Source organism: Ochotona princeps, chromosome 6 (genome assembly GCF_030435755.1).
Source record: "Ochotona princeps isolate mOchPri1 chromosome 6, mOchPri1.hap1, whole genome shotgun sequence".
NCBI lineage: Eukaryota > Metazoa > Chordata > Mammalia > Lagomorpha > Ochotonidae > Ochotona > Ochotona princeps.
In genome coordinates this window covers 8,025,227-8,049,789 of record NC_080837.1, presented here as the reverse complement: position 1 = coordinate 8,049,789, position 24,563 = coordinate 8,025,227, and the positions used below count along the sequence as shown (strand labels likewise).

General features: G+C 47.2%; 1 protein-coding gene across 2 annotated transcripts in view; it reads right to left on the bottom strand.

Moving 5' to 3' along the window:
* EFL1 (elongation factor like GTPase 1) overlaps positions 1 to 24,563 on the bottom strand; it is a 118,851-nt gene that overhangs the window by 26,634 nt on the left and 67,654 nt on the right. For both annotated transcript variants that reach the window (XM_058665541.1, XM_058665540.1), the window contains exon 16: positions 3,877 to 4,008. In XM_058665541.1, coding sequence (XP_058521524.1) covers positions 3,877 to 4,008 — 132 coding nt within the window. The remainder of the gene's footprint in view (positions 1 to 3,876; positions 4,009 to 24,563) is intronic.

The following is a 24,563-nucleotide window of genomic DNA, read 5'->3' as shown; positions in this document are numbered from 1 at the left end:
AAATCCCACAGCCTATGGAACCATATCATAAAATGATACAATTCATATCAAAAACAAACAAAAAGGAATAAACTTAAGAGTTTTTGTTCTTCCAAATAGCACAGTGCCGTGAAGACAAGTGCCTGCTGGGAATTCACCTGTGCAGACAGCTATGAGGAGACACTCACAGGCCTTCCACACAGACACCCAGGGGTGACCGGTATCCCTTTCCCCCAACAGACAGAACTGCTGTCATTACACACAGAGATGTGCTTAAATTCTATTACAAATGGACCTATTTCATCTCTAGGAATGTGACAGAATGGTTCCTCAGAGAGTACAGAAGCATTTCCTATGATACTGAGGACGTGGAGCTGGAGTGTCCTATCAAAAGCAATTAGCCCTAAACCTCCTTGGTAGAACTGCAGGAGTGAACAAACCCTCACCAGTGATGGACCCGTGAGCCCGAGGCACCTGCTGCGCTCCACTTCGCCAGGGCCCCGGGTGCATGGTTGCTCTGCTCAGTCTGCAAATCAGGACATAGAGGCCCTAGCTGCCCTTATCAGCCCCCACCTCAACACACACACACACACATATACACACACACTCTCCCCCTCCTTCACCAGCCCCCACCCCAACTCTCTCTCTCTCAGCTGCTACACTTCACCCAAGGCAGATCAGAGGAAGTCTGCAGCTGCTGCTTCAGCAGAGACCCTGGACTTGAAGGCATGTTTAGGCAGTCTTAAATTCTATTCCAGATTTCAGAAAAGATAATATCAATCCCTCACTGCTTGGTTTTCATTATACAAAACCAACAAAACCCCAGGAGCTTTCTGCACTGGTTTTCTTTTCTCCTTCTTCTTAAGATTTATTTATTTTTACTGGAAAGGCAGATTTACAGAGAAGCAGAGACAGAAAGATCTTCTGTCCACTGATTCATTCCTCAAATGGCCACAATGGGGGGAGCTGAATCGATCTGAAGCCAGTAGCCAAAAGCTTCTTCTGGGTCTTCCAACTGGGTGTAGGGTCCCAACGTTTTGGGTAGTCTCCTGCTGCTGTGCCAGGCCACAAGCAGGGAGCTGGATGTAAAGTGGAATAGCAGGGGCATGAACCTGTGCCCACATGGGATGCTGATATTTGCAAGAGGAGGATCTGCCAACTGACCCATAGTGCCAGACCCTAGCAAACTGCAGTTTTCCACTGCCTAATGAAGTGGGTTCATAGCTATTACCTGTAACTGACTTAACCTTCACGGAATTTGAATCCCATCTTAAAAGGATCCCTACAAGGAGACTACTAATAATACTAATAACACAGATACTAGGGAACAATAAGAGAAACAAAAAGCAGCTCTCTTGGACAGTCGAAATAGAAAGCAAAGGCAGAAAGGCTGTGGACGGAGTCCCAGCTGTGCTCACTTCGGCAGCACATACATCAAATACAAAGCAAAGGCACTTCAAGAAGTCTGTGAAAAGATGGAGTAAAAATATAAGTATATTTGGTTCTTTTTTTTTTTTTAATCTATGCATAGCTGTTCCAAAATATACATTCTCCACCGTTTCTGATTACTCCCATCCAGGCACCAAAATAGATCTCTTCAAGATGAAGATGCCAGTTTAAGATGAATGGAAGAAGCAATTTTTCTATAAGAATCTGAAATGCAGAGACATTCCAGTGTTAAATGCTTGAAAAGGCTTGCACTGATGGTCATTTTCTTGCCCCCAAACAACATAAACACCTGATATGTAACATCTCTTAAAATCTGGAAGGTGATTTCTGCTATTTTCAAAGTCTTTCAAATGGATGGTTCACTAAAGATAAAAAAAAAATCAACATTTCCTAGGTAGACTAATAAAAGTTAGATGATATCAGGCAAAGTAGATAGTGATTATCTGCATTTCAGCAGAATCTTGGGATACTTGGCAAATGGTTTTAAAAGATGGTTCCCATGACCCAGTACTGCATGTCTTCCATTTCCACCATGTACTGGATGCAATTTCCACTGGTAACAGTAAATGGAACCTCAAAGCTGACCTTCGCATAGCCATATCCCAACGTGTTAAGGGCAGACTGTTAAACACAGTGTAGCATTATTTTGGCAGTCAATCTCCAGTTTGGCTCCCGTTGTCCTGGTCTCCTGAGGGTCACACTCCTCCCCAGGAACCCTCTCCAGCAATGCACTGGAGCTGGCCCGTGTGACCAAAGGACACTGTGGAAGGATGACGTCCCAGCCCTGAGGCTGAGTCCTGAAAGGCATCCCAGCTTCTGCCGTCAGGTTCCAGGTGCTGGCTGAAGCCAGCTGCCGCACACTGATGCAGGAGGCTCTCTTGGCAGCTATGGGAGGGAGCCCCTGCACAGGTGACCTGAGATGCCAGCCAGCAACAACTTGGGAGCCCACATGAGCCAACTACCTGGGGAAGATACAATGCCCACGGTGATGGAGGACTACCGGCTGTTTTAGGGACCCAAGTTGAACCCCTTTCTCAAGCTTTGGACCAAAAAACTCTTGAACAAGTAAATGACCATATTTTCCTGCCACCAAATGTTATAATAATGTGCTTAATAAACAACCCATCATAAACCTCAACCACAATTATATATAAACTTTGTATATTATTGACATCTCCATCAAATACAAATAAAATTATATTTACTTTTCTTTTTTAATTTGCAGAGCACTTCTCAACTGCATCTACCTTCCTACATCTGCCTATCTAAAAATGTCCCGGTACTGCCTTTCATCTTTTCATCGCTGTGGCTGCTGTCGGTAGGAGCTGCTCTGAGACAGAACAGTGGCCACACACAGAAGACCAGACACTGCAACCAGCCTGAGGCTCCCGGCTGCTACGAGAAGGGAAAAGTATGTGCAGGGGTACAGTCAGACTCAGACAAGGGAAAGAGAAGCTGATCTTCCTCTCCAAAAACTGCCCAGCTTTGAGGAAATCCAAAACACAGAACTGCACCACGCTGGCCAGACCTGGTGTCCATCACTAAGTGTGGGGATCACAGTGAGGTGGCCGTGTGTGGGAAACACTATCGGGTATGCACACTGGCTTTTCTTCATCCAGGTGATGCTGATACCGTTTCAAACACGCCAGAGCAAAGAGTGAAGAGGAAACCTTAACCGTCTACCACGCGGGGCCAGCCGGTTAAGCTGCCACTTGTGACGCCAGCATATGAACACCAGTTTAGGTCCTGGCTGCTCCACTTCCACAGCTCTCCTTGGAATATGGTCCAAGTACTTGGAACCCTGCCATCCAAACAAAGGACATGCCACCGACATGAGCGAAGCCCCTGGCTTTGCCCAGGCCCCGTCCTGGCTATTGTGGCCATGTGGAGAGTGAACCAGGACAAGGAAGATTCTCTCTGTCTCTCTCTCTTTCATCCAGCTAACTCACTCCCTCTTTCTGTTTTTCTTTGTAACTCTGCCTTTCAGATAAAGAAATAAATCTTCAAAACAAAATAAAACTTATCACAGCTTGTTTTTTAGATAAATATTTTCTATGTTTCTGTGCCTCATGATGTACATGAAACACCAGCACAAAAATTCAAACCAAATGACATCAATGAAGGATTTAGTCATCACTCTCTCTCTCTCTCTCACACACACACACACACACACAGAGCCTGGGCTCAGTGCCAACAGAGACCCATGGCCTCAGGATAAGGAAACAATGCTACCCCAATACAGCCTATCCAAGAGGAGAAGGGACTGGCGCACAGTGACCCAGACAACACTGGCCACACAGCAGCCAGGAGTCCCCCCTCCATGACCAGCAGCTACCCTGGGCACTCTGAATGAGGAAAATTCATGACACAAGCTGCTGTAATGGATCATGAAGAATCAGGTACTGAACACCTGGAAGTCACCTGCTTAGAAACACAAGATCATCTTACTTGGGTGTTTTGGTTCAATGGCAACTCTCACAATCGGCGTGGCTTCGAAGCTGAGGGGTATGAACGGTGGGCAGGAGGGCAGGCTGCACAGTGTGGCAGACTTCAGCACGGAGTCTTGCAGGCCTCCTATCCCTGTGGGAAGAAGAGGCGTAGGGTCAGTCTGCAATGGTAACTTCCAAAGTGCTGCAAGGAGTCCCACGGAAACCACACTGTGTTCTTTGTAGCCCTGGAAAATCTGGGGTGACGGGGGTTTCAAAAGGTCTATGGAACATGTCTGTCATTAAAGAAAAACATGGATTTTGAAAATGTTTTGCACCCAAATAATCCTTTTACTTTCATATCTGCATACATTTTTGAAGGTTTTCTGTTGGTAGCTGACAAAAAAAGGCAAAATTCTGCCAATGTTTGTTTTCCAGATGCACAATTCTGACTCATCACACTGGGCAAACATTTACACACTTCGACCATAGAAAAGACCACTTCCAGGCCCTTTTGTCTGCTGAGTATTTCTAATTGTAACAGCTATTTCTTTTAATACTTGATGAGCATGAGTCTATTAAAATAATATGCTTGCATAATGGAAAAGGGAATTCAGATTCGGGCTCTGTGATATTGCTGTGGAGTATCCGAATCCAGGGCCTGTGCCTGCATAGTTTCAGAAGAGAATCCCAGGCATGATGGCTCCCGGTTCAGGCTCCCGGCAGATGACTGCACAGAGAATATTCTAGAAGGAGAAATGAAGGCAGCTCAGAATCTCACATTCAGAGTGTGAGCAGACAACATTTTAAGATGAACCAAGAAAGCACTGTGGGGCTAAGCCATGGCCTGTAACGCCTGCATCCCATATGGGAACCACTTCACATCCCAGCTACTCCATATTTCCAATCCAGCTCCCGGCTAATGGCCAGGGAAAGTAGCAAAGGATGGTCAAGTTCTTGGATCCCTGTGTCCACATGCGAGATCTGGCAGAAGCTCCTGCCTCCTGGCTCTGGCCCCGACCAACCCCAGCCATTGTGACCATTCTTTTTTTTTCTTTTTGTCTTTTCCTCTCTCTCCGTAGATGTAAATAAAATAAATCTTTCAAAACAGGAGGGGTGGCCTGCTTTAGGCAAGGCTGATGTGAGACGCATGGCAGGGAGAGCAATTTAGTCAACACCTACTTTTGCACCTGAGCTTAGAAACAAGGAAGAAAGGAAACAAGAGGAACAATAGCTCTGCCGCCCCCGGGTGCTGAATGGCGACAAGGGTGCTGGGAAGGGAGTCACACAGCCGGACAGTGGCCTGGTGGGGGAACTGACACCCAGGCAGTGAGAGGCTGCCTGCTGTCAGACTGCAGAGTGGAAAGCTCCCTGACTTTCGAATGCGTGCAGAATTCTCCACCTCACTCCCTAACAGGGGCGTCCAACCCAACTCCACGCACAACACGTCCAGTTTAGTTTCCCGAGGGTCACAGAAAATGCATTGCTTCCACTCTCCCCCTCTGGCTTTGGAAAGCATTGTCAGCTCCTTCAATCCTGTTCTACCTCACTCCCAAACTCTGCCAGCTCAGAATAGGATTTCCAGAATTTTCCTTGACAGGAAAGGCCGGCGTGCTCCTAAGCCTGCAGTGTTTTGCCTTCCTACACTGCGCAGTAGCGCACCTCGTGGCCCAGCACACAGAGGCCACTGTCTGGCCCTGGCTTCGGGTCTGCATCTCCCACCAGTTCCATGATGTCACGATCCAGCTCTGCCTGAGCTTCCTCCAGATCTTTGGGAAGCCTGGTGTTGAGTCACCCGGGAGCCTCAATCACCCTGCTTCTGACCTCTGGTATGCCCTCCCTCCTGCACATGTACAGCACATTAAGACAAATGCTGGTCTTCCCCCGGCATCTCCACGAGGGCCAGAGCATCCAAAAGCTGGCTCTTTGCATTTCTGGTTTACATTTTGCTGTTCCAATGATTACATTGATTCCTGCTATTTAGATATGTTCAAGTCTGATCAATATCCCCAAAAGAAAATCACTTATCACAATATTCTTCATCAAGATTACAAACTTACAGAAAAAGTACCGTTTCAAAGAGTAAAACTACACCATCTGCCCTACATGACGCTGCTTCACATTTATTTTTAAATTAAAATTTTAAAACTTAAGAACTATCGAAGCATCTAGGCACATCACAATAACATGATTTAAAAATCACTTTGCAAATTTCCAGATATGTTATCAGATAATCAGTAAGTATACAGTTTGATATTCACACAAAACAGAGCTTGAAACATCCATGCTGTTTTTTTAAAAAAAATAATGCCAGCAAGTACAGTTCTAAAGAAAGGAACAGCAAACCACAACCAAGCCAGTCCGTTATCACTATTTTTATTTTGATGTACTTCTTTTTTTTCTCTTGCTTTGGCACACATAATTGGTAGTGTTATAATGTTCACATAATTATATTTCTTTCTTTCTTGTTCCTGCTTAAATAACATGATCTTTAGTTCAGTCATTTCAGTAAAAATGCTAAGAATTCAGGCGGAATGATTCCTCTACATACAGTGCGTTCATTAAAGCGTTTTCCAACTGGGATTGGGTGATCAGGCGCCTGTTGCCTCCAGGGAATCATTTCAGAATTCCTGAGATAGGAGAGGCAATAGTTTGGGAGTGGGGAGAGACCCAAAATGAGTGCGGTGCTTGTTTGTTGTCAGAACCAGACTGGACTGAAACACCCATTGGTTCCAGTGCAACTTGGGACTGAAAACAGAACCAACCCAGCAATTGCAACCACCAGCTGATCGGGGTGATGGACTGTGCCGGGCCCTTTGCTTCCTAGAACATACAAGTAACTAATCTGGGAATACCTCAAAGTATCTTTGGAGATCTCCCCAATCGAACTGCTGGACTCAGAACTCTAACCAGGAAAGGGCAGAAGACAGAACAGGTCAATCATTCATCTCAGCTATATGTTGGCAGTGAAATATGGGGCAAACGGAGACTTTATGATGGACCATATCAATCAGTGGACGACCTCATCGAGCGAAACTGGCAGCGATTCATAACTGCAGAACTATTAAAACCACTTGAGCAAATATCTCAGAGCATGTCCCACATCCGGGACTTGGGGTGGGCGGGAAACCGGGTGGGGCTTCTCCCTCAACATCCCCCTTTACCTCAGATACATGATGGAAACAATATGGACATAATAGTATTACCCACTTCCCTATACCCCCTGAACCTTTTTTTTAACCGCAATTAACTATGTAAAGATTGTCAACAACAATACAATAATATAAAAAAAAGTTAAAAAAAATTCATTTATTTTCAATTTCAAGGGTTACAGAGAGCAGAATTTTTTAATGTTTATGCTAAAAACAAACAAACAAACAAACAGACAAACAAAGAAACAAACAAGAGTGTATGCTCCTGAGATGGACCTAGAAAGCAGCTGAGGAATGCGGAGCTAAAGCAATTTGCTGGACACGAGCTTGTTTTCACATAAACATAAACTGTCAGGAGTGAAGACACCTAGCTGCTCTTCTATACTAACAGGTGAGATGGGATCAAGCACCCTGTGGAACCTCTCAGGGCCTGGGGTGACAGACAACACGGAAGGACTCCCACACGCGGAGTCCTGCCCCGGGCACAGGGGCCCTTTGCTGGGCTGTATACCGATCCTTGCACCTTCAGCTCAAAAACACACATGCACACACAAACTCCCAAGATTTCATAAACACTATCAGGCACCGGCTGTTTTTTTTTTTTTTTTTTTTTTAGCCTGTCCCAAATTTTGCCCTTTAAAAAGAAAGGGCAACAGAAAACTAGACTCAGGACATAGCAGGTGGACGAGGCTCTGTTGAAAACTTTTTGTCTTCACCATGCGCTGCTGCACAGGGTGATTCAAGCCGAGAGGAGATTCTGTGGGCAGGCAGGAGGACAGTAAAATACACCTTTACACACATCCTGGGAGGGCCTGCTGGCTAGCTGCATAGAGTGCAGCACAGCCACGTTCAGGAAAATTTGGATTTGGAAAGTACTCTTTCGTGGGAGGCCGCATGAAAGAAAATGACTGGAACCCAAAAAGAAAACTTTGCTGAGGCCAGCTTTGTGGCACAGTAGGGTAAGCCTCTGCCTGAGATGCAGGCATCCTATATTTGAATGCTGGTTCTAGTCCTGGCTGCCCCATTTTTGATCCAGCTTACTGCTAATGCACTTGGGAAGACAAAAGTGGAAGGCCCAAGTGCTTCAGCCCCTGCACCCATGTGGGAGACATAGAGTTCCTGGCCACAGCCTTGCTCGCCCACATCTGGCTGCTACAGCCATTTGGAGAGTGAACCAGTGATCATCTCTCCTGAAGTACAGGTTCCTGGGGGAGTCTAGAAATCCCCTGGTTTTGGAAGACTGTCTTCTAGTCTAGGCTCCTTTTTGGACAGCAAAGACATCCACAGATCCTTGGGCTTGGACTGGATACTCTGGTTCTACATCTTTCTCTGACACTCATTTCTGCTGTCTGGCTCAGGCAGAGCGTATCAGTGAATCCCCACTTTGTCACCCTTGTCATGAAGGAAGGGAAACAGACGGCCACATCCACACAGCATGATCTTTTCCAAGCTGACCCATACTGCACACTGCACAGCTAAATGGGTCAGGTCTGTCCAATATACCAAAAAAGTCCATTAAAGCAACCTCCCTCTACTTCTTGGGTGAAAGGACGCTCCAGGGTGGAAAAAATCCTGCAACAACAATACCATCAGAATTACTAACAGAGAAAACTACATCATGATCTATGGGCCCTTTTATCAGGAGACCATTGTAAATGAGAAAAAGTGATACGTGAAGACTTGACAATTCTTTTGTAAAGACAGGTGCAGAGTTTCTACCTTTGTCCATTTTTGAGAAATAGGATCCTCAGTGTCCCGAACAAGGAAGGAAAACCGTAACTGTTCTCGCGTTTTATTATGTGAAGAAGAAACTGACAAACACAGCCTTCCTGGAGATACCGGCACAGAGATGAGGAGAGCGTGCTGATGTTAGCGGCAGGTGCAGCACACAGCGCAGCACAACCCACTGAAAAGACATCTTCATCCCATTTATTTCCACTGCTCTGGGATCTTGTATCTGTAACTCTTCCCAGCTAAACATGCGTTTGTCTTGTGTTTGCTGTGGCATCAGAGAAACCTGAGTTTAATTACAGTTCTCACCTTATACAGTCAATGGAAGCAGGGGCAGTTAAACTGGTCGTAATTCCAGTTTTATTAATAGATTTGCTAATGAAGATAGAATTTCTTGACATACAATATGAACTGCATATTTAATTTTTATGCCACACTCTTGACTAGTTAACTATAAACAAGGTAATAATAGCGTTTTTATGAAACACAAAATCATGCCTATAATCAGATTAATTTATGAGCTCTGCCTCCCCCACATTCTATAGCAATAATTGGTTTGAAGTGCTGCTTTTCTAAGATATACTTTGTTCTAATTTTAAATGATTTTTAAACAGATTTTTAAAGATTTATTTATTTTTATTGGAAAGACAGATTTACAGAGAGAAGCAGATACAGAGAGAAAGATCTTTTGTCCCCCGATTCACTCCCCAAGTGGCCACAACAGCCAGAGTGGAATTGATCTGAAGCCAGGAGCCAGGACCTTCTTCCAGTTCCCCTGCACAGATGCAGGGTCCCAAGGCTTTGGGCCATCCTTGACTGCTTCCCCAGGCCACAAGCAGGGAGCTGGATGGGAACTGATAAACATATGGAGTCCCAGGGCATGCCAGGTGAGAATTTAGCCACTGAGCCATTGTGTAGGCCCGCAAACATTTTTTAAAGATTTATTTATATACTTGAAAGGGGCAGAGCTACAGAGAGAATGACAGATCTTTCATCTGCTCCCGAGATGATCCCAATGGTGGAGGCTGGGCTAGGTGGAATCCAGGAGCCTAGCAGTCCATCCAGTTCTCTCACGAGGGCCCAAGCATGTGAGGTACCCTCTATTGCTTTTCCAGGCACATTAGCAGGGAGCTGGATGAGAAGTGGAGTGCCTGGGACTTGAACCTACACTGACAGGAGATGTTAGTATCACAGGCATCGACATGGCCCACTGTACCGCTGGCCATAAATGATTTTTTTACATGGGAAACACAACAAAAGCATAAAGTATCAAGAGCATAAAGTCCTTAGCATTACTGAAAAACATTCTGGAAAACTATTTAAGAGGAGGTATGGCTTTACACACCAGGAATCATAACTGGAGCCTTTAAACGTTTTTTGTTTTTTTGTTTAATTTTTAAGGTCTTGTATCCACTAGAAGTTCACGCCCAAATGGCTGAAACAGCTGGAGCTGACCTGATCTGAAGGCAGGAGCCAGGAGCTTTTCCCACGTGGGTGCAAGGGCCAAAGGCCTTGGGCCATCCTGCACTGCTTTCTTGGGCCATAAGCAGGGTGCTGGTTGGGAAGTAGAACAGCTGTGACATGAACTGGTGCCCATGTGGGATGCCTGTGCTAGCCAGCACACTGTGCCCAGAGCCCTTCAACTTTTACATCTTAAATATTTTCAATTACAAACATGACAGAGTTACTTCTGAATACAATGGCAGTGACATTAGCGGTAATCAAGACTGGATGACTGAAGAAACAGAAATCCAAGCAGACCGCGTGTACCAGGGCAGCTGAGAAGGCGGAACCTTGCTCTGAGCTCCTGTCAGCTGTGCCTCTGGTGAAACGCAGCTACCAAGGGCCAGCTGCACACTGCCCTCCTGAGAAAGAGGTAACAATGAACGGGCGGCATGGAGCTGGTGGCCTGCAGCCAACACACCAACAGCGCTGGGCTTGGGACAGCCCCAACAAACCAACGGGAGACAGCACTGGGCCCGGGACAACCCAGCATAGGTAGGGATGCGGGGCCAGTGATGGGCAATGGCGCAGGCAGAGGGGCCTGCCCAGGAAACAGCGCTGGGACAAGTGGTGGATCTAGTGGAAGAGGTAAAACACCTGCGTCACTATTACACACCATCCAGGGGAATAAATGCCGTGCAGATCAACTATCTAAATGCGAATTTGGAAATGGAAAACACGAGACCCACGGCCTCCTGAGACTACCATTCTAGTGTATAACAAGACACGATAAACATGGTCAAAGCCTGCCCCACGGACATCTGCAGTGGCCAAGAGGACAGGACACATAAAAAGCTGGCATAGATCCATGAGGAAAGACTGGCAACCCAGCCAGGAGTGCAGGTGAGGGGCCGAAAGCAGCTCCCAGAAGACAATGTTAGAAAAAAAAAAATCCTGGGCAGCTAAAAAACACACAAAACCTCTAGACTCCCAATTTCACTGACAGTAAGGAAAAAAAGCAAATTAGAGGAAAGGATACTATTCCACACAAACACAGCTGGGGCAAGTGAAGGACCCACGAATGGACAAAGTGGGTCACTGGCACTGCAGACGTGAACAGCAAGTGTTACCGCTGTGTAGCAGCAGACTTGAGCCGAGCTCAGCAACGACACCGCACCGTGCAACTCGCACAGCCCACGTCTCGTCCTACTTCCTGTAAACAGGACAACAGGCATCAACCGTGTGCCTCCTCACGAGGTGATGCAGTGTCCGGTGGGACAATTTCCACTTGGAGCCTACTACTGGTATTCAGAGGGTAGGGGCCTGTACATTGTCAACATGAAAATTTCCCACTGGAGGAATTAGTACCTAGACACAGCTTTTGAACATTCTGCCGGACAAACATTAATAATCACTGAGCTTACATCTAACTCCATTTCAATAACAAAGTTTTTCTTTGCTTGCAATTTAATGTACGCTGAAGGGGACAGGTGTTTGTGGCCTAAGCAGTAAAGATAGTCCTATCACACACTGGAAATTCTAGTCCTAACTTCACTCTCTATTTTAGCTGCCTGCTAACGTGTACCTGAGGCAGCAGGCGAAGGCTCAACTGCTACCAATGTGGAGAATCACACTGAATTTCAGGCTCCTGCCCGAGTCCTGGCCAGTCCTGCCTGGTGTGCACGCATAGGGCACAGTGAATGGGAGATTATTGCTCACCTGTGTGGCTTTCTGCCTTCCAAATTTAAAAAAATATATTAATTACAGACACACACTGAATATTCAGGAGTGCAACTACAGTAAATCAGAGAAAGAATGACTGTTTTGAAAAATGAGCCGTTGACCATTTTACCAAGAGCCACTCCTCTGAGAACTCCACACCATGCCTGGGTACGACCACGCTCAGGACTGTTATCACAGGGTGACTGCCGGTGCCCGACTCATCCACGCCCTCCAGGAGGGTCCAACCAGAAGGCTCATGCTGAAATGCAGTCTGTCTTCCCATAAGGGAGGGTTAGTTCTTCACGGTGTATCAAGTACCACAGTGATGCACTGGAAATTGCAGGCAGGAAGACTATTGGACCTGTATCATTTCTGGGTGGCAGAGTTTATGCTTGTCAGAATCTTTGTCCTGGAAAGATGATCTGGGTCTGAGAGGATGAAGACTCACCATCCTAGGGAACTCATATGATGGGCACAGGGACCTGTGTCCAGGGGTGCTCACCACGACACAGTGATGGCACAGAACTGTGACCCGTCAAGAGGAGACTGGAGAAATGAACAGTGATAGATCCACACTGTGGAATCAATCCGGAAATGACAGGAAAACATCACGAAGTCCAAGCAGAGCAGGTCATGCAAGACACAACAATGTACTACTAACCAGGAAACATACACATATTGCTCAGAGACACCCACCAAGGTTGCGAATCAAAGTGCTGGAGGAGCAACACGCAAAGCAACTGTTACACGGTGTTCACACCTGGGGAAGGTGTGTATCGAGGGTGAGAACCAGGGCCAAAGGGCTTAACTGGGCACACAGCTAGAGAGTGAGATACACACGTGGGATGCACGGTGTCTTCCATATTGCTCACGGAAACATTTCAGAATTTTATCAAGCCCATGATTACTGCTTAACAAGACCACAACTGACTTTTACATCTTTTTTTTTTTACCCCTGGGATTTGCAAATAATTAGCTTATGCTGAGTTCATTTTAAAAGCTCACCTTTTAAAAATGTACTTTTAAATTATCACCTTAAGAGCATACCTAAATATATGAGAGAAGTATCTACACATGCACAGAAAAAAGCAACTCAAACGTAAGTGGCTCTTTCGGGAAGGTGGGATTTAGATGATTTCCATTTAATTTTGTTTCTCTCTATTTAAACAAATGGGTCCAGCAAACAGACTATTTCTGTAAAGATTTTAAAAATAAATAAATAAAAACCCGCCAGTAAAAACAGCCTTTTGGTAACGTGTGTGCCTGAGCGCTCACAGGGCTTGCCTGAGCTCAGGGCACTGTGTCCCGGGACTGGGAACACAGACTACTGCATTTCCACTCATCAGGGTACAGCCAGGCAACTGACACTGCAGCCTCACCTCTGGGTCTCCAGGCTTGGATGTGTCGACACTGGACGAACCCAGAGGGAGTCTTGGGTTGCTCCCAGACAGGGAGCTGGGGCGTTCCCTGAGGTTAACCAAGGCCCTGAGAGAGAGAGCACAAGACGAGGCTGGTGGCCTGAGACGAGGTTATGCTCCACCTTACTCCCCCCAGGCAGACACCAAGGCCAAGAGCCACTCATGGGGCCCTGGCGGAAGCTCAGGGCCTCCACACACACACACACTCACTCACGCACCCACTCACTTATTCCTCCTTGTCTGACACCACTCCTGTGCCTCTCTCGCTCCTCAGTCAACTCGGGAATCATGGCCGCTGCAGGGCCTGGGAGAATCTTACCGTGAATCTGGTTTGAGGGTAAGCTGCAGATGGAAGGTTCCGGACTGTCCCTGCGCTCTGCAGACTGCCTTCATTAAGTGGCTACTGGTCACTTTGTGTTTACACAACCTTGTTGCGCACCACTGGGGATACAGTGATGAAACACAAGACGGCGCCGGTGGAATTTTTTTTGCTTTCTTAAGTGCTTTGAGGATGTTTTAAAAACTCAGTCACATTACTGCTGATTATCTAGTCTGATCCCGGCGTCACACACCTGCATGCTGATGCGGCCCTGGTTCTCTGCACGGAGACAGGGAATCTGACATTAGGAACTACTGAAGAAACGCCATTCCTGTGGGGGTAAGAGTGACGATACTCGAATGTTAACTGATTTCCAGGCACACGTGGGCCATTTCAATTCCAGTCAGTACTGTTTCCAGTGCACACACTACTTCCCGGAGAGAAAAAGCAACTTTCATAGTGGTTCCATCACAGTGACCTGCACGTTTCTAATTGGATAGATCAATGTTGAAACAATAAAGAACTTGAGGTGAATTTTCCTACACTATAATCACTTTAAACACTGAGATATTTATCCTATAGTAGCTAACAGTTTTTTTAATTTTACAATGATTGTCCAAATGCCTAAGAGAAGCCTGGCTAATTAGATACGATACACCTGTTAAAATACTATGTGGCCACTAATAAACTGAATTGTGAAGATGACTCAGAAGCAATATAAAATTCTGCATAAACAGAAGTATACAGATGAAAACAGAAGAAAATCAGGGTAAAAAGAGGCACAGGTAGAAGTGTTAGTCCTGCAATTGTAGCATATCATAAACTGTTATGACACTTGAGCTCCAAGAACGTGCGAATCTTCAAGCAGCTGCCATTCATGGAATCAACTGGCTGTAAAGTGAGCCATGGCAGATGATGGGCAGCTGCGGATGGCGCTCTAGGCCACCCAGACATCCATACAGAAAAACCACCCTGCTTTGACCTCACACCTTCTAAGGAACCACCACTGGGTGCGGAGCCCTGTTGCACTTCCCATCCAGCTCCCTGCTTGTGGCCTGGGAAAGCAGTAGAGGATGGGCCAAAGCCTTCAGCCCCTGCACCTGTGCGGGAGACCTGAGGAAGCTCCTGGCTTCAGACTGGTTCAGCTCGGGCCATTGCGGCCACTTGGGAAGTGAACTGGTGGACGGGAGATCTTTCTCCCCGTAAAATATGCTTTTCAAATGAAACTGCATAAATCTAAAAAAGGACCAAATGCAGATGGATGGTAGAGCTAAATCGGACAAGAAAAACAAAAAGTTGACAGACTCACACAGGACCTCAATGACGTTGGTGCAAGCAAGCCTGTGCAGTGACATGGATGAATCTTCACAATTAGAAAACTGAACAGCAGAAGTCCAACAGGCGTCTCCCAGATAACAGGTGGCACCTTCTCAGAAACAGTGAAATCGCATTCACTTCCCTTCATTGAGGGACAAGGAAACGCCAAATACCGCAGGTAGAAAAGGAAAAGGGAGGGGAGGGGAAAGAGCTGGTGGGGACAATGAGGCATCAGGGCACCTCCTTGCCTCTAGGGCTGGTGAGTTCAGCACTGAGGAGGCAGGAGGAGAAATTCCTAGACTCCCCATTGTCTGCCCGAGTCAACAATGGAGAAATGCAGAGTGCCAGGCAGGTGAGGACTGCCCTGCCCCCAACTATGTGCTTATCCAGGTCCAACTGGCTTCAAATTAATTTCAACGGTCAATGCTGTGGCACAGTGTCTTAAGCTTATTACCCGAGATGGCAGCATCCCATTTTGGAGTGCTAATTCAAACCCTGGATGCTCTGCTAATGTACCTGGGAAGGCAGTGGATGATACCCCAAATGCCTGGGATCCCATCACCCCCGTGGGAGACTGGGATGGAACTCCTGGGTTTGGCCTGGTCCATTCCTGGCTTGGCTGTGACATCCAGGGAGTGAACAGGCAGATGAAAGATCTCATTCTCCTTGTCCGTGCTCTCTGTGCTGTGCTGCTTTTCAAAGAAAATCTTCACGAAATAACGAAGAGACAGAAGAGGGGCAAGGTGCCTGGACCATGAGACAGCATCAGCCACGGATGCTAGGATACAGTGCTCCAGCCCAGCGCCCACTCCAGGACTGACAACGCCTAGGCTCAGGGCTTGCTTTCACAGCGCTGGCCCTGTCGTCCTCTTCCCTCTAATCTCTCGGCTTGTGCTCACCTCCCACCCTCCCCCCCCATTGGATTCGCTCCCGCCCTGCTGCATCTCTGCTCCCACCCCCAGGATGGGGGTGCCTGGCACTTATGCCCAAAGCACGCCCTCATGGATATGTGCTTGGGGGAGTGAAGCCCATTTGTTATATATTTTTAAAGATTTATTTATTTAACTACAAAGTCAGACATACAGAGAGGAGGAGAGACAGAGAGGAAGATCTTCCGTCCCATGATTCACTCCCCAAGTGAGTGCACCGGCCTGTGCTGCGCCCATCTGAAGCTGGGAACCAGGAACCTCTTCCGGGTCTCCCATGCAGGTGCACGGTCCCAAAGTCTTGGGCCGTCCTCCACTGCTTTCCCAGGCCACAAGCAGGGAGCTGGATGGGAAGTGGAGCTGCCGGGATTAGAACCGGCACCTATATGGGATCCTGGGGCATTCAAGGCCAGGACTTTAGCCACTAGGCCATGCCACCGGGCCCCAAGTGAAGCCCATTTGTACTGCAAGTTGATTTAGAATGAACCAGTGACTCTGACCAAGACAGCTTAATTATCCATGTGGAAGGGTCTGGATTGGTTTAACGATATTGTAGTACATCTATGAAATTTATTGAGGAAGGAAAAGGAATATGACGAATCTGGATGTAAGAATGACTCTGAGATACAGCCCTAATAAAATAGTCTAAGGTATACTTTTTTTTTTTAAATAAAGATTTGTTTTTATTTGAAAGGTGGTGTTACAGACAGAGAGGGATAGAGATCTTCCATCTGCGAGTTCACTCCACAGCTGGTGGCAATGGCTGCGGCTGCGCCAGGCCAAAGCCTGGAGTCTGAATTTCTTCTGCGTCTCTCACTTGGGTAATAGGATTCCAAACACTTGGGCCATGCTTTCCCAAGCACATTAGTGGAGAGCTGGATCGGAAACAGAGCAGCCAAGACTTAAACCAACATTCACATGGCATGCCAGCATGGCAGCTGGACAGAGCTCTAGCCTCCTGGCCTCCATCTGGCCCAGACTGGCCACTGTAGCCATTTGGGGAATGAACCAATGGACTGAAGATCTCTTTACATCTTTCACTCTGCCTTTTAAAGAAATAAACTAATTTTTTAAAAGACAAAAAATGAGATCTTTCCCCTCTTTCACTGTAAGGTGAAGCCTTTGGTATATCTTTATATACTTGGTAAGGAGATAGATATGGTAAATGCATATATATTTTAATTTTGTTTTTGAGAGAGAGAAAGAGTATGTGAACTCCCAACTCCTGGCTCACTTCTCAAATGCCTGTGACAGACAGGCTGGGCCAGACCCAAGCAAGAAGCTGGGAACACAACCCAGGTTTCCCCTGTGAGCGGCAGGCACTCTAGGGCTCAAGCCATCAGCCCCTGGCTCCCAGGATCTGCACGATTTGGAAGCCAGAACTGGCGCCAGACTTGGGGGTCGAGCTCAGGCACTCTGAAACGGAACACAAGTTTCTCCACTGAAATTTTAACTGCTAAGCCAAACACCCATCCCAGTTGACATTTTGATTAAACAACTGTCAGGAACATCACTCAACCTATTTAAAAACAGGTCCTTCCCACAGAACTCTCGCGTATAATAGGGAAAATGGTATTTCAATGCTCTTGAAGTTCTGAACACTTGGGACCTTAGGATTCTACTAGACGTTTTTCTTTCCATTCATATACGGTAGTACACTTAATAGAACATCAATATATAGTCTTGCCTGAATTTAACTGCCTGTGGGAAAAAACAACTTCAACAGGATTTAGGTTAATTGGCATTATACTGCATTTTGCATACAATTTCAAGAGAGCAATTTTTAAAGCCGCTTAAGAGTATTTAAGAAAGACTTTGTGATTTGGATATAGGAAGAAAAAAAAAGGTCTGATACACAATAAATTACCATCCTCAGTGACAACCCAGATGAGCTCCGGATGTGGAAGCAGCTTGATAAGTCTCTCTGCTTTCAAACCACCTGCCCGCAATGTGGAAGCTCTCTCACGACACCCCGATGAGAAGGCCGCAGCAGCCCACCTGCCCCATCAAGAGCTTACAGTCGAATCCTCACGTATAAACTCACACACCCATGCCAAACGCCTCCTGTTCGACCAAGTTCCTGGGCAAGCGAACACGACATAGCGCGTGCCCTTCAGGTTCCCCCGGGCGTTCTTGTGCTATATTTAAATCACATCCTTTGTTGTACCACCTCTGCTCCTGGATTTTCTCTCTGAAATAACACAAGCCTTTATGTACTTGACAGCTGGCTATCAAATCTTCCCTACCATTTCTGTTTTCATATCTACTACCAGCATCCTCCCTAACCTTCTCCCCAGAAAAAAATCCCTTCCAACTCCTACCATACTCCACATACAAATCCAATAAAGCAGGACATTTAGGCAAAAACAAACAAACAAAACCAGCTGCACACACACGTCCATTCTAGATAGCTATCAGCTTGTGGGGGCTAATGGTCTGGGGCAGCTGTTGGAACTGAGGCCGGCTTTCCTAAAGTACAGTGACCAGTGCCTTCAATGGCCACCCAGAGCTGAAGGACAAGACTGTCGACCAAGAATAGCCTCGTGGGTCACATTTAGTGTTCCGAAGGACACGAAGCCAACGGGCATCCAACCCATGCCAACCAAGGTCAGAGCTGCTCCCGGCTCCAGCACGGGGCAGTCTCAAAGCCCACCGGACAGGAGAGCGGAGCAGAAAGTGACGGCCCACCGGCTGCCAAGGCTTGTGTGGGAGGACTTGTCCTCTGGCTATACACAGTAAGTAGCAAAATCAAACAGAGGGACAGAGGGGAGTTGCTCACTTTATTTTCTACAAATCTTCTCTTTGAAGTAGGCTTCTGTAGGCCTCGGTACCTCAAGCGAAGCATTTCTTACCGCAGGGTGCGTCTCGGGTAGAAATGTACTGAGCAGTAGGCTGAGGCTTCTCAGGAGGTGGTGCTCTCACTTTGCAGGAAGTCATTATTATTATTATTATTATTTCTCTGTGGTTAGGGGAGACTTTGTTGCAGCAGGAAGTGCACCATTAGGGTTCCTTTCATTATAAACAGCCATGGGGCCATTTGTGTCTGAGCTACTTAACAAGCGCTGCCACTGTGCTGCACACACAGCAGGGGCCAGCTGAGGATCACCGCATGGGGACGACAGCTTGTCCATTCTTACATCAGAGGGACGAAACACCCACATCAGCCAAAGTCTACGGATAGCCTAAGAAAATGTATTCTGCAGCTTGGAGGCCCTGGGTGCTTAGTCATTCTGAATATTATCTCTGGGCCTACAATAGGCTCTTGTGTTCTCTGTCTGTGACCAGGGTCAGCTGGCAGCTGGTTTGATGTCTTTGGGAGTTCCTGAAGCCAACATTAAAACGAGATGAAGCACAGGGTTCCCTCGAAACTGCAGAGCGCTGGGAAGCCCACCCGAAGAGCAAGGCCAGGTTCCGGGCTAGGTCGATTAGTAATGGGGGGCTTGCCTTTCAGGGTTGTAGCTGGCTGTCTAGGGGGCTGTGGCATTCTGGGACCTGAGAGGAAGATAGAGACACGGAGCAGGCTCAAGCAGTGGCTAAGCAAAGTAATTCACTCTCCCTAGTTATTATTAGCATCTGCTCTCTGTGGTTATTTTTTTTTAAGATTTATTGGGCCTGGCATGATAGCCTAGCGGCAAAATCCTCGCCTTGCATGCACTGGGATCCCATATGAGCACCGGTTCTAATCCTGGCAGTCCCACTTCTCATCCAGCTCTCTACTTGTGGACTGGGAAAGCAGTGGAGGACGGCCCAAGACTTTGGGACCCTGCACCCGTGTGGGAGACCCGGAAGAGGTTCTGGGCTCCTGGCTTTGGTTTGGTGCCACTCCAACCATTGCGGCCCCTTGGGGAGTGAATCAATGGACAGAAGGTCTTCCTGTCTCTCCTCCTCTCTGCATAACTGACTTTGCAATAAAACTAAATCTTAAAAAAATGATGTATTTTTATTGGAAAGGCAGGTTTATAGAGAGAAGGAATGACAGAGAGGAAGATCTTCCATCTACTAGTTCGCTCCCCAAATGGTTTCAATGGCCAGAACTGAGCCAATCTAAAGCCAGGAGCCTGGAGCCTAGAGCCTCTTTCGAGTCTCCCATGAAGGTGTAGGATCCCAAGGTTTTTCATCCCTTGGCTGCTTTTCCAGGCCAGAACCAGGGAGCTGGATGGGAAGTAGAGCAGCCAGGACACAAAACCGGTGCTCATATGGGATCGTGGTGATGCAAGGTGAAGATTTTAGCCATTAGGCTACCATACCTGTCAGTGTGACATTCACCCTGTTGATGAATATTTTTAATCACAACATTTCATTGCTTTTGAATCTGTGTCATCACCACAAACATCCATCCTGAAGAGGTGCCGCTACTGTGTCACTGTGGCTCCGGGGCCCAGGACTGTGAACAGTCAACACTGCTCCTGCCACCCCGTGGCCGTGTGTAGGTAAGAGGGCAAGTTCAGGTTGTGGCTCAGGTAGCACACTTCCACAGCACCCCCACGGGGAAGGAGTGGTAACCACCTTCCAGAAAGTTCCTCTGCAGTGACAGATGAAATGCTAACCCACTGAGTCAAGCTTCCTGGTGAAGGTGGGAGTTTAACAATCACAGTGACACTTCTCCCCTAAGTCACACTTCTCAGGGACCTGCTACGCTCTCCCAGTAGGACTAGCCACAGAACTAGACTGAGCCCACAGTCTAAATGGGATGAGCAGCGAAGGGGCCTGGTTGGCGTGGACAGACGCTCTCCTGTCTCAGGCATCTCAGGCACACGTTCCCCTGTGTGCGCTCCCTCCCTACAATGGGGAGGAAGTGAAGGCTGAGTGACAGGGAGGCCGACTCCCACGCTCCTTACAGGTTCCAAGAGAGGACTGGCCAGGATGGGGTGACACCAGGGACTTCACAGGAAAAACTCGGGTCATAGTGAAGACAAGGAGAGGTTAGTTTTCTTATCAGAAGACACAGCGAGGAGAGTCAAGGCCCTCCCCACTCTAGACTGTGTTCACAGGAAGCTGATGCTGCAGCGACAGGAGAGGAAAATGTGTGAGCACACAGACTCACTCTGACCCCTCCTGGAGGCCGGGGCACTTAGGAATGTCTAAGGAACACGCATGTGTGGGCACGCACTTCCCCACTCCTGTATCTGTGTGGCTAGAACATGCCATCAACTAAAAAGCATAGCCCCACCTCACACAAGAGTTCACATCAACTTGAAAAATAAGCACATAGCTGTTAGAAGCAATCGAAACAGAAGAAAGCTGAAAACAAAAAAATAAATGAAGCTTTCAAGTGCCCCCCAAAAAATTACGAAGAGAAAAAAGAACACTAACATCTTTACCCCATATTTAATCCCTGTGCCAAAAGTAACAAGCAAAATGAAGAATAAGTCAAAGCTTGGAAATTATTTGAAATATGTATCAAAAGGTAAGTAGGTTCAACATAGGCAAAGGTTTTTCTTCATAAGCTGAAAAGCCAATGCCACAATTAACACAGCCAAAAGACAAACACAATAAAAAAAGAAACCCAACAGAGCAGGCACTGTGGTACACTGGATCAAAGCTGCCAGAGTGCCCAGTTCAAGGCCTCGCTACTGCAATTCCAATCCAGCTTCCTGCTAATGTGCACCCTGGGAGGCAGCAAGTGCTCACCACCCTGTGGGATCCTGGCTTCGACCTGATTTAGCCCAAGCTGTTGCGGATACTGAAGAGTGGTCCATGGATGCAAGATCTCTTTTCTCTTCTGCCTTTCAAATAAACAAATACATTTTTTAAAAAAGAAAGAAATACAGGCGGGTCAACATTACACAGAATGTGGTACTGATAATAAAGGCAAATGTAAGTTAAAATCCCATATGATTCACTATTGGCATAATGAAAAATCTTATTAAAAAACTGTTCTTGAAACAGCTCTGCAATCTAGCTTCCCTAGAAAATTAAGGAGTGTATTTGCACATGGAAGTTAATTAGCCCTGAAAGTCACACAGGGCTAATTCAGGTCTCCGTGTGTGACTTCAATCTTGCTCATGCCTCATATATGTTGGCTCGCCCTTCCTCAGTGAGAAGCCATCCATCACACAGACCTTGTAAAACACAGCTGCTTTGTACTATCCGTTCCAGCAGGCTGCGTTCCCATCTCAATGCTGGCTCTTCTTGGTTAACATCTTATCTTCTCCACCCCACTCCCAACTGTCTGCAGAAGGCGGCACTGGTCTTACTTCTGCAGTGGAATAGCTCCCTTCTTGCGTAAGAAGAAGCGAAAAGCCATCTATAACCTACAGGCTCTGACATACAGAATTCTTACTTGTGCCAATTGTAAAATCCATAAGGCACATTCCTTTCTAGCCTTAATCAACAGCTATAAAATGCAAGGCATGAGGTCAAAGGGCTACGAAGGGGAAAGTACTATTAACATAACACAGAAATATCCAAGACTAAGATACGACATTGTGTGCCTCTCCAGGAAAACTCAACAGAGAAGCACATCGGCCTGACACAAAAAAAGCGGAAGAGCGATGTCTTAGCCATCGAACACGCTCATGAAGGAGGTCACTTCCAAATTACGAGGTACTCTAGTTTCACTGTTTGGCTTACAAGAATTGCCAGCAACTTATTTTTGACAAGTTTAAAGTACTCATTCTCATCCTAGTTTTAACATAGTAAAAACTCAACCTTTGTGTAATGTAATGGCTAAGTTTAACAACTGATAGGCACCATTCCTAAAACTCCAATGTCAAGTCTTTTTTTCCCGATAATTATTTTTATTTTTGATGATTTTTACATAGTTGGTTAGAGCCTGCCCAGAAAATGATTTTTACACAGTTGGTGATAAGGGTCAAGGGCTACAGGAAGGTGGGTGAGACCATTTTTTCTACATTTCTTTTTTTCCTTCCTTTATATGGAGATAAGGGGAGAAGCCACACCCAGCCTCCCAAATGCCTCTGCACCCTGGGATGGAGGACAGCCACCCGACACCACCCCAGGGTCCCCGATGTGGGGCATGCTCTGAGGGTCCTGCTCAAGAGGTTTCAATAGTTCGACTGTTCTGAATTACCGCCGATCTCGCCACTCCAAGCACAATGAAATCCCTCAGAATCCACTGGTTGACATAATTCACCTTAAAGACTCCGTTTGTCCAAATATTCACCGCCAACACTTGGCTGGGGTAGTTGATCAACTTGTTCTGTCCTCTGTTCTGGTACCAGGTGTTCTCTGCAGACTCCAATGGACTGCCATATCCTCCGTGTGCACCTGGATATGCTGGCCACTGCTCCATCTAAGCCTCTGAGGAGGCCTAGCTCTGACACATGCACTCCACATTCAGACCATGGAATCTGCAATTCTCCCCATGCTTGGAGCTCTGAGTCCAGCATTCAGTTGGGGGATCCCCAAAGAAACTTCATGTGATGTGATCCCAGACCTGATCCTTGTGTGTACTTGCCAATACAGGGTCCAGCACAGTCTGTCGCCCCAATCAGCTTATGCATATGCTGGTGGTCATAACTGCTAGGTCAGTTCTGTCTCTAGCCCTTTCTTCTACACAAGCCAACGGGTGTTACAACCCACCCCAATCCTGCCCACCACACACCTGGCCCTCACACAAACCAGTGGGAGTTGCAGCCTAGTCAGAGCGACTGGCAATAACTCCCACCAGGTTTGCCCCCTGCAGTGGTTCCTGTGCTTGCTAGCATGTTCGGCAGACTGGTCCAGTCTGTCCCACATCCCATCCAGCTCTCATACATGTTAATGGGCATTGAAGCCTAGTTCACCCCAACCAGCCCCACTATCCAGCCCACACATGTGCTGGCAGGTGCTACTCTCTGTCTAGCCATGCTTGCCCCAACCCTGATTCTCAAGCTCACCAGCTGTAGCGGCAACCCAAGAAGGAAGTGCCCACTGTTTCCCTACTGGACCCACTCCCATTCCAGGATCTTGCACCCTCCAGGTGGTTCTGCAGTTTAACTTGACAGAATTTGTCCTCCTCGCCAGCATCTGCCAGCTGATGCTGCGGCAAAGCCCAACCAACCCTCACCCACTCTGGCTTATGCATGCAGCAGTAGGAACAGTCAACCCAGCCTGGCTTTCCCCTGATTCAGCTCACATGAGGCCATCAGGTGCTGTAGCCTTCCCACCTGATCTGCCCCCATCCTGACTCACGGTCAACAGTGGGAGTGCTGGTCCAGCAGGGGAACCCCCACATAGTCCCCCTATAGGGTTCACTCCTTCCCCCGCTGGACCCAATGTCATGTCTTATGGGGCCTGTTTCCCTATTACAGATTTCCAGTCCTGAGCATTCTGTTTCAACTGCTTAGAGGCTCCAGGCTGCACGATGTGGCTTTGCTCTGGTTCCTGCACAGCCTTCGTGGTGCCTGGTCCTTGTAAATGGCCGGGGCCTGCACTGCTCTCATCTATGGGTAGCACCTCCCTGCCAGGGAACTAGCATCTTTCAAGTCTATGCAAGCACAGTTTCAGCCCTGCAACACACGAGGACACTTCCTGTCAAACGCACAGTTTGGCGAATTTCTCATTGGGACGTTTGTCATAGGATGTGTTCACACAACAGCAGAAGGCACAGGTCTATGCCAGCAAGAGATACAATCAACTTGTGGTGGACAAGGTTGTTGCCAGTTTTACAGCAGTTTTACAGCAAACCAAAACAACCACAAAAAAGTGTAAGACTGTGAACACACAAGCTAGTGACA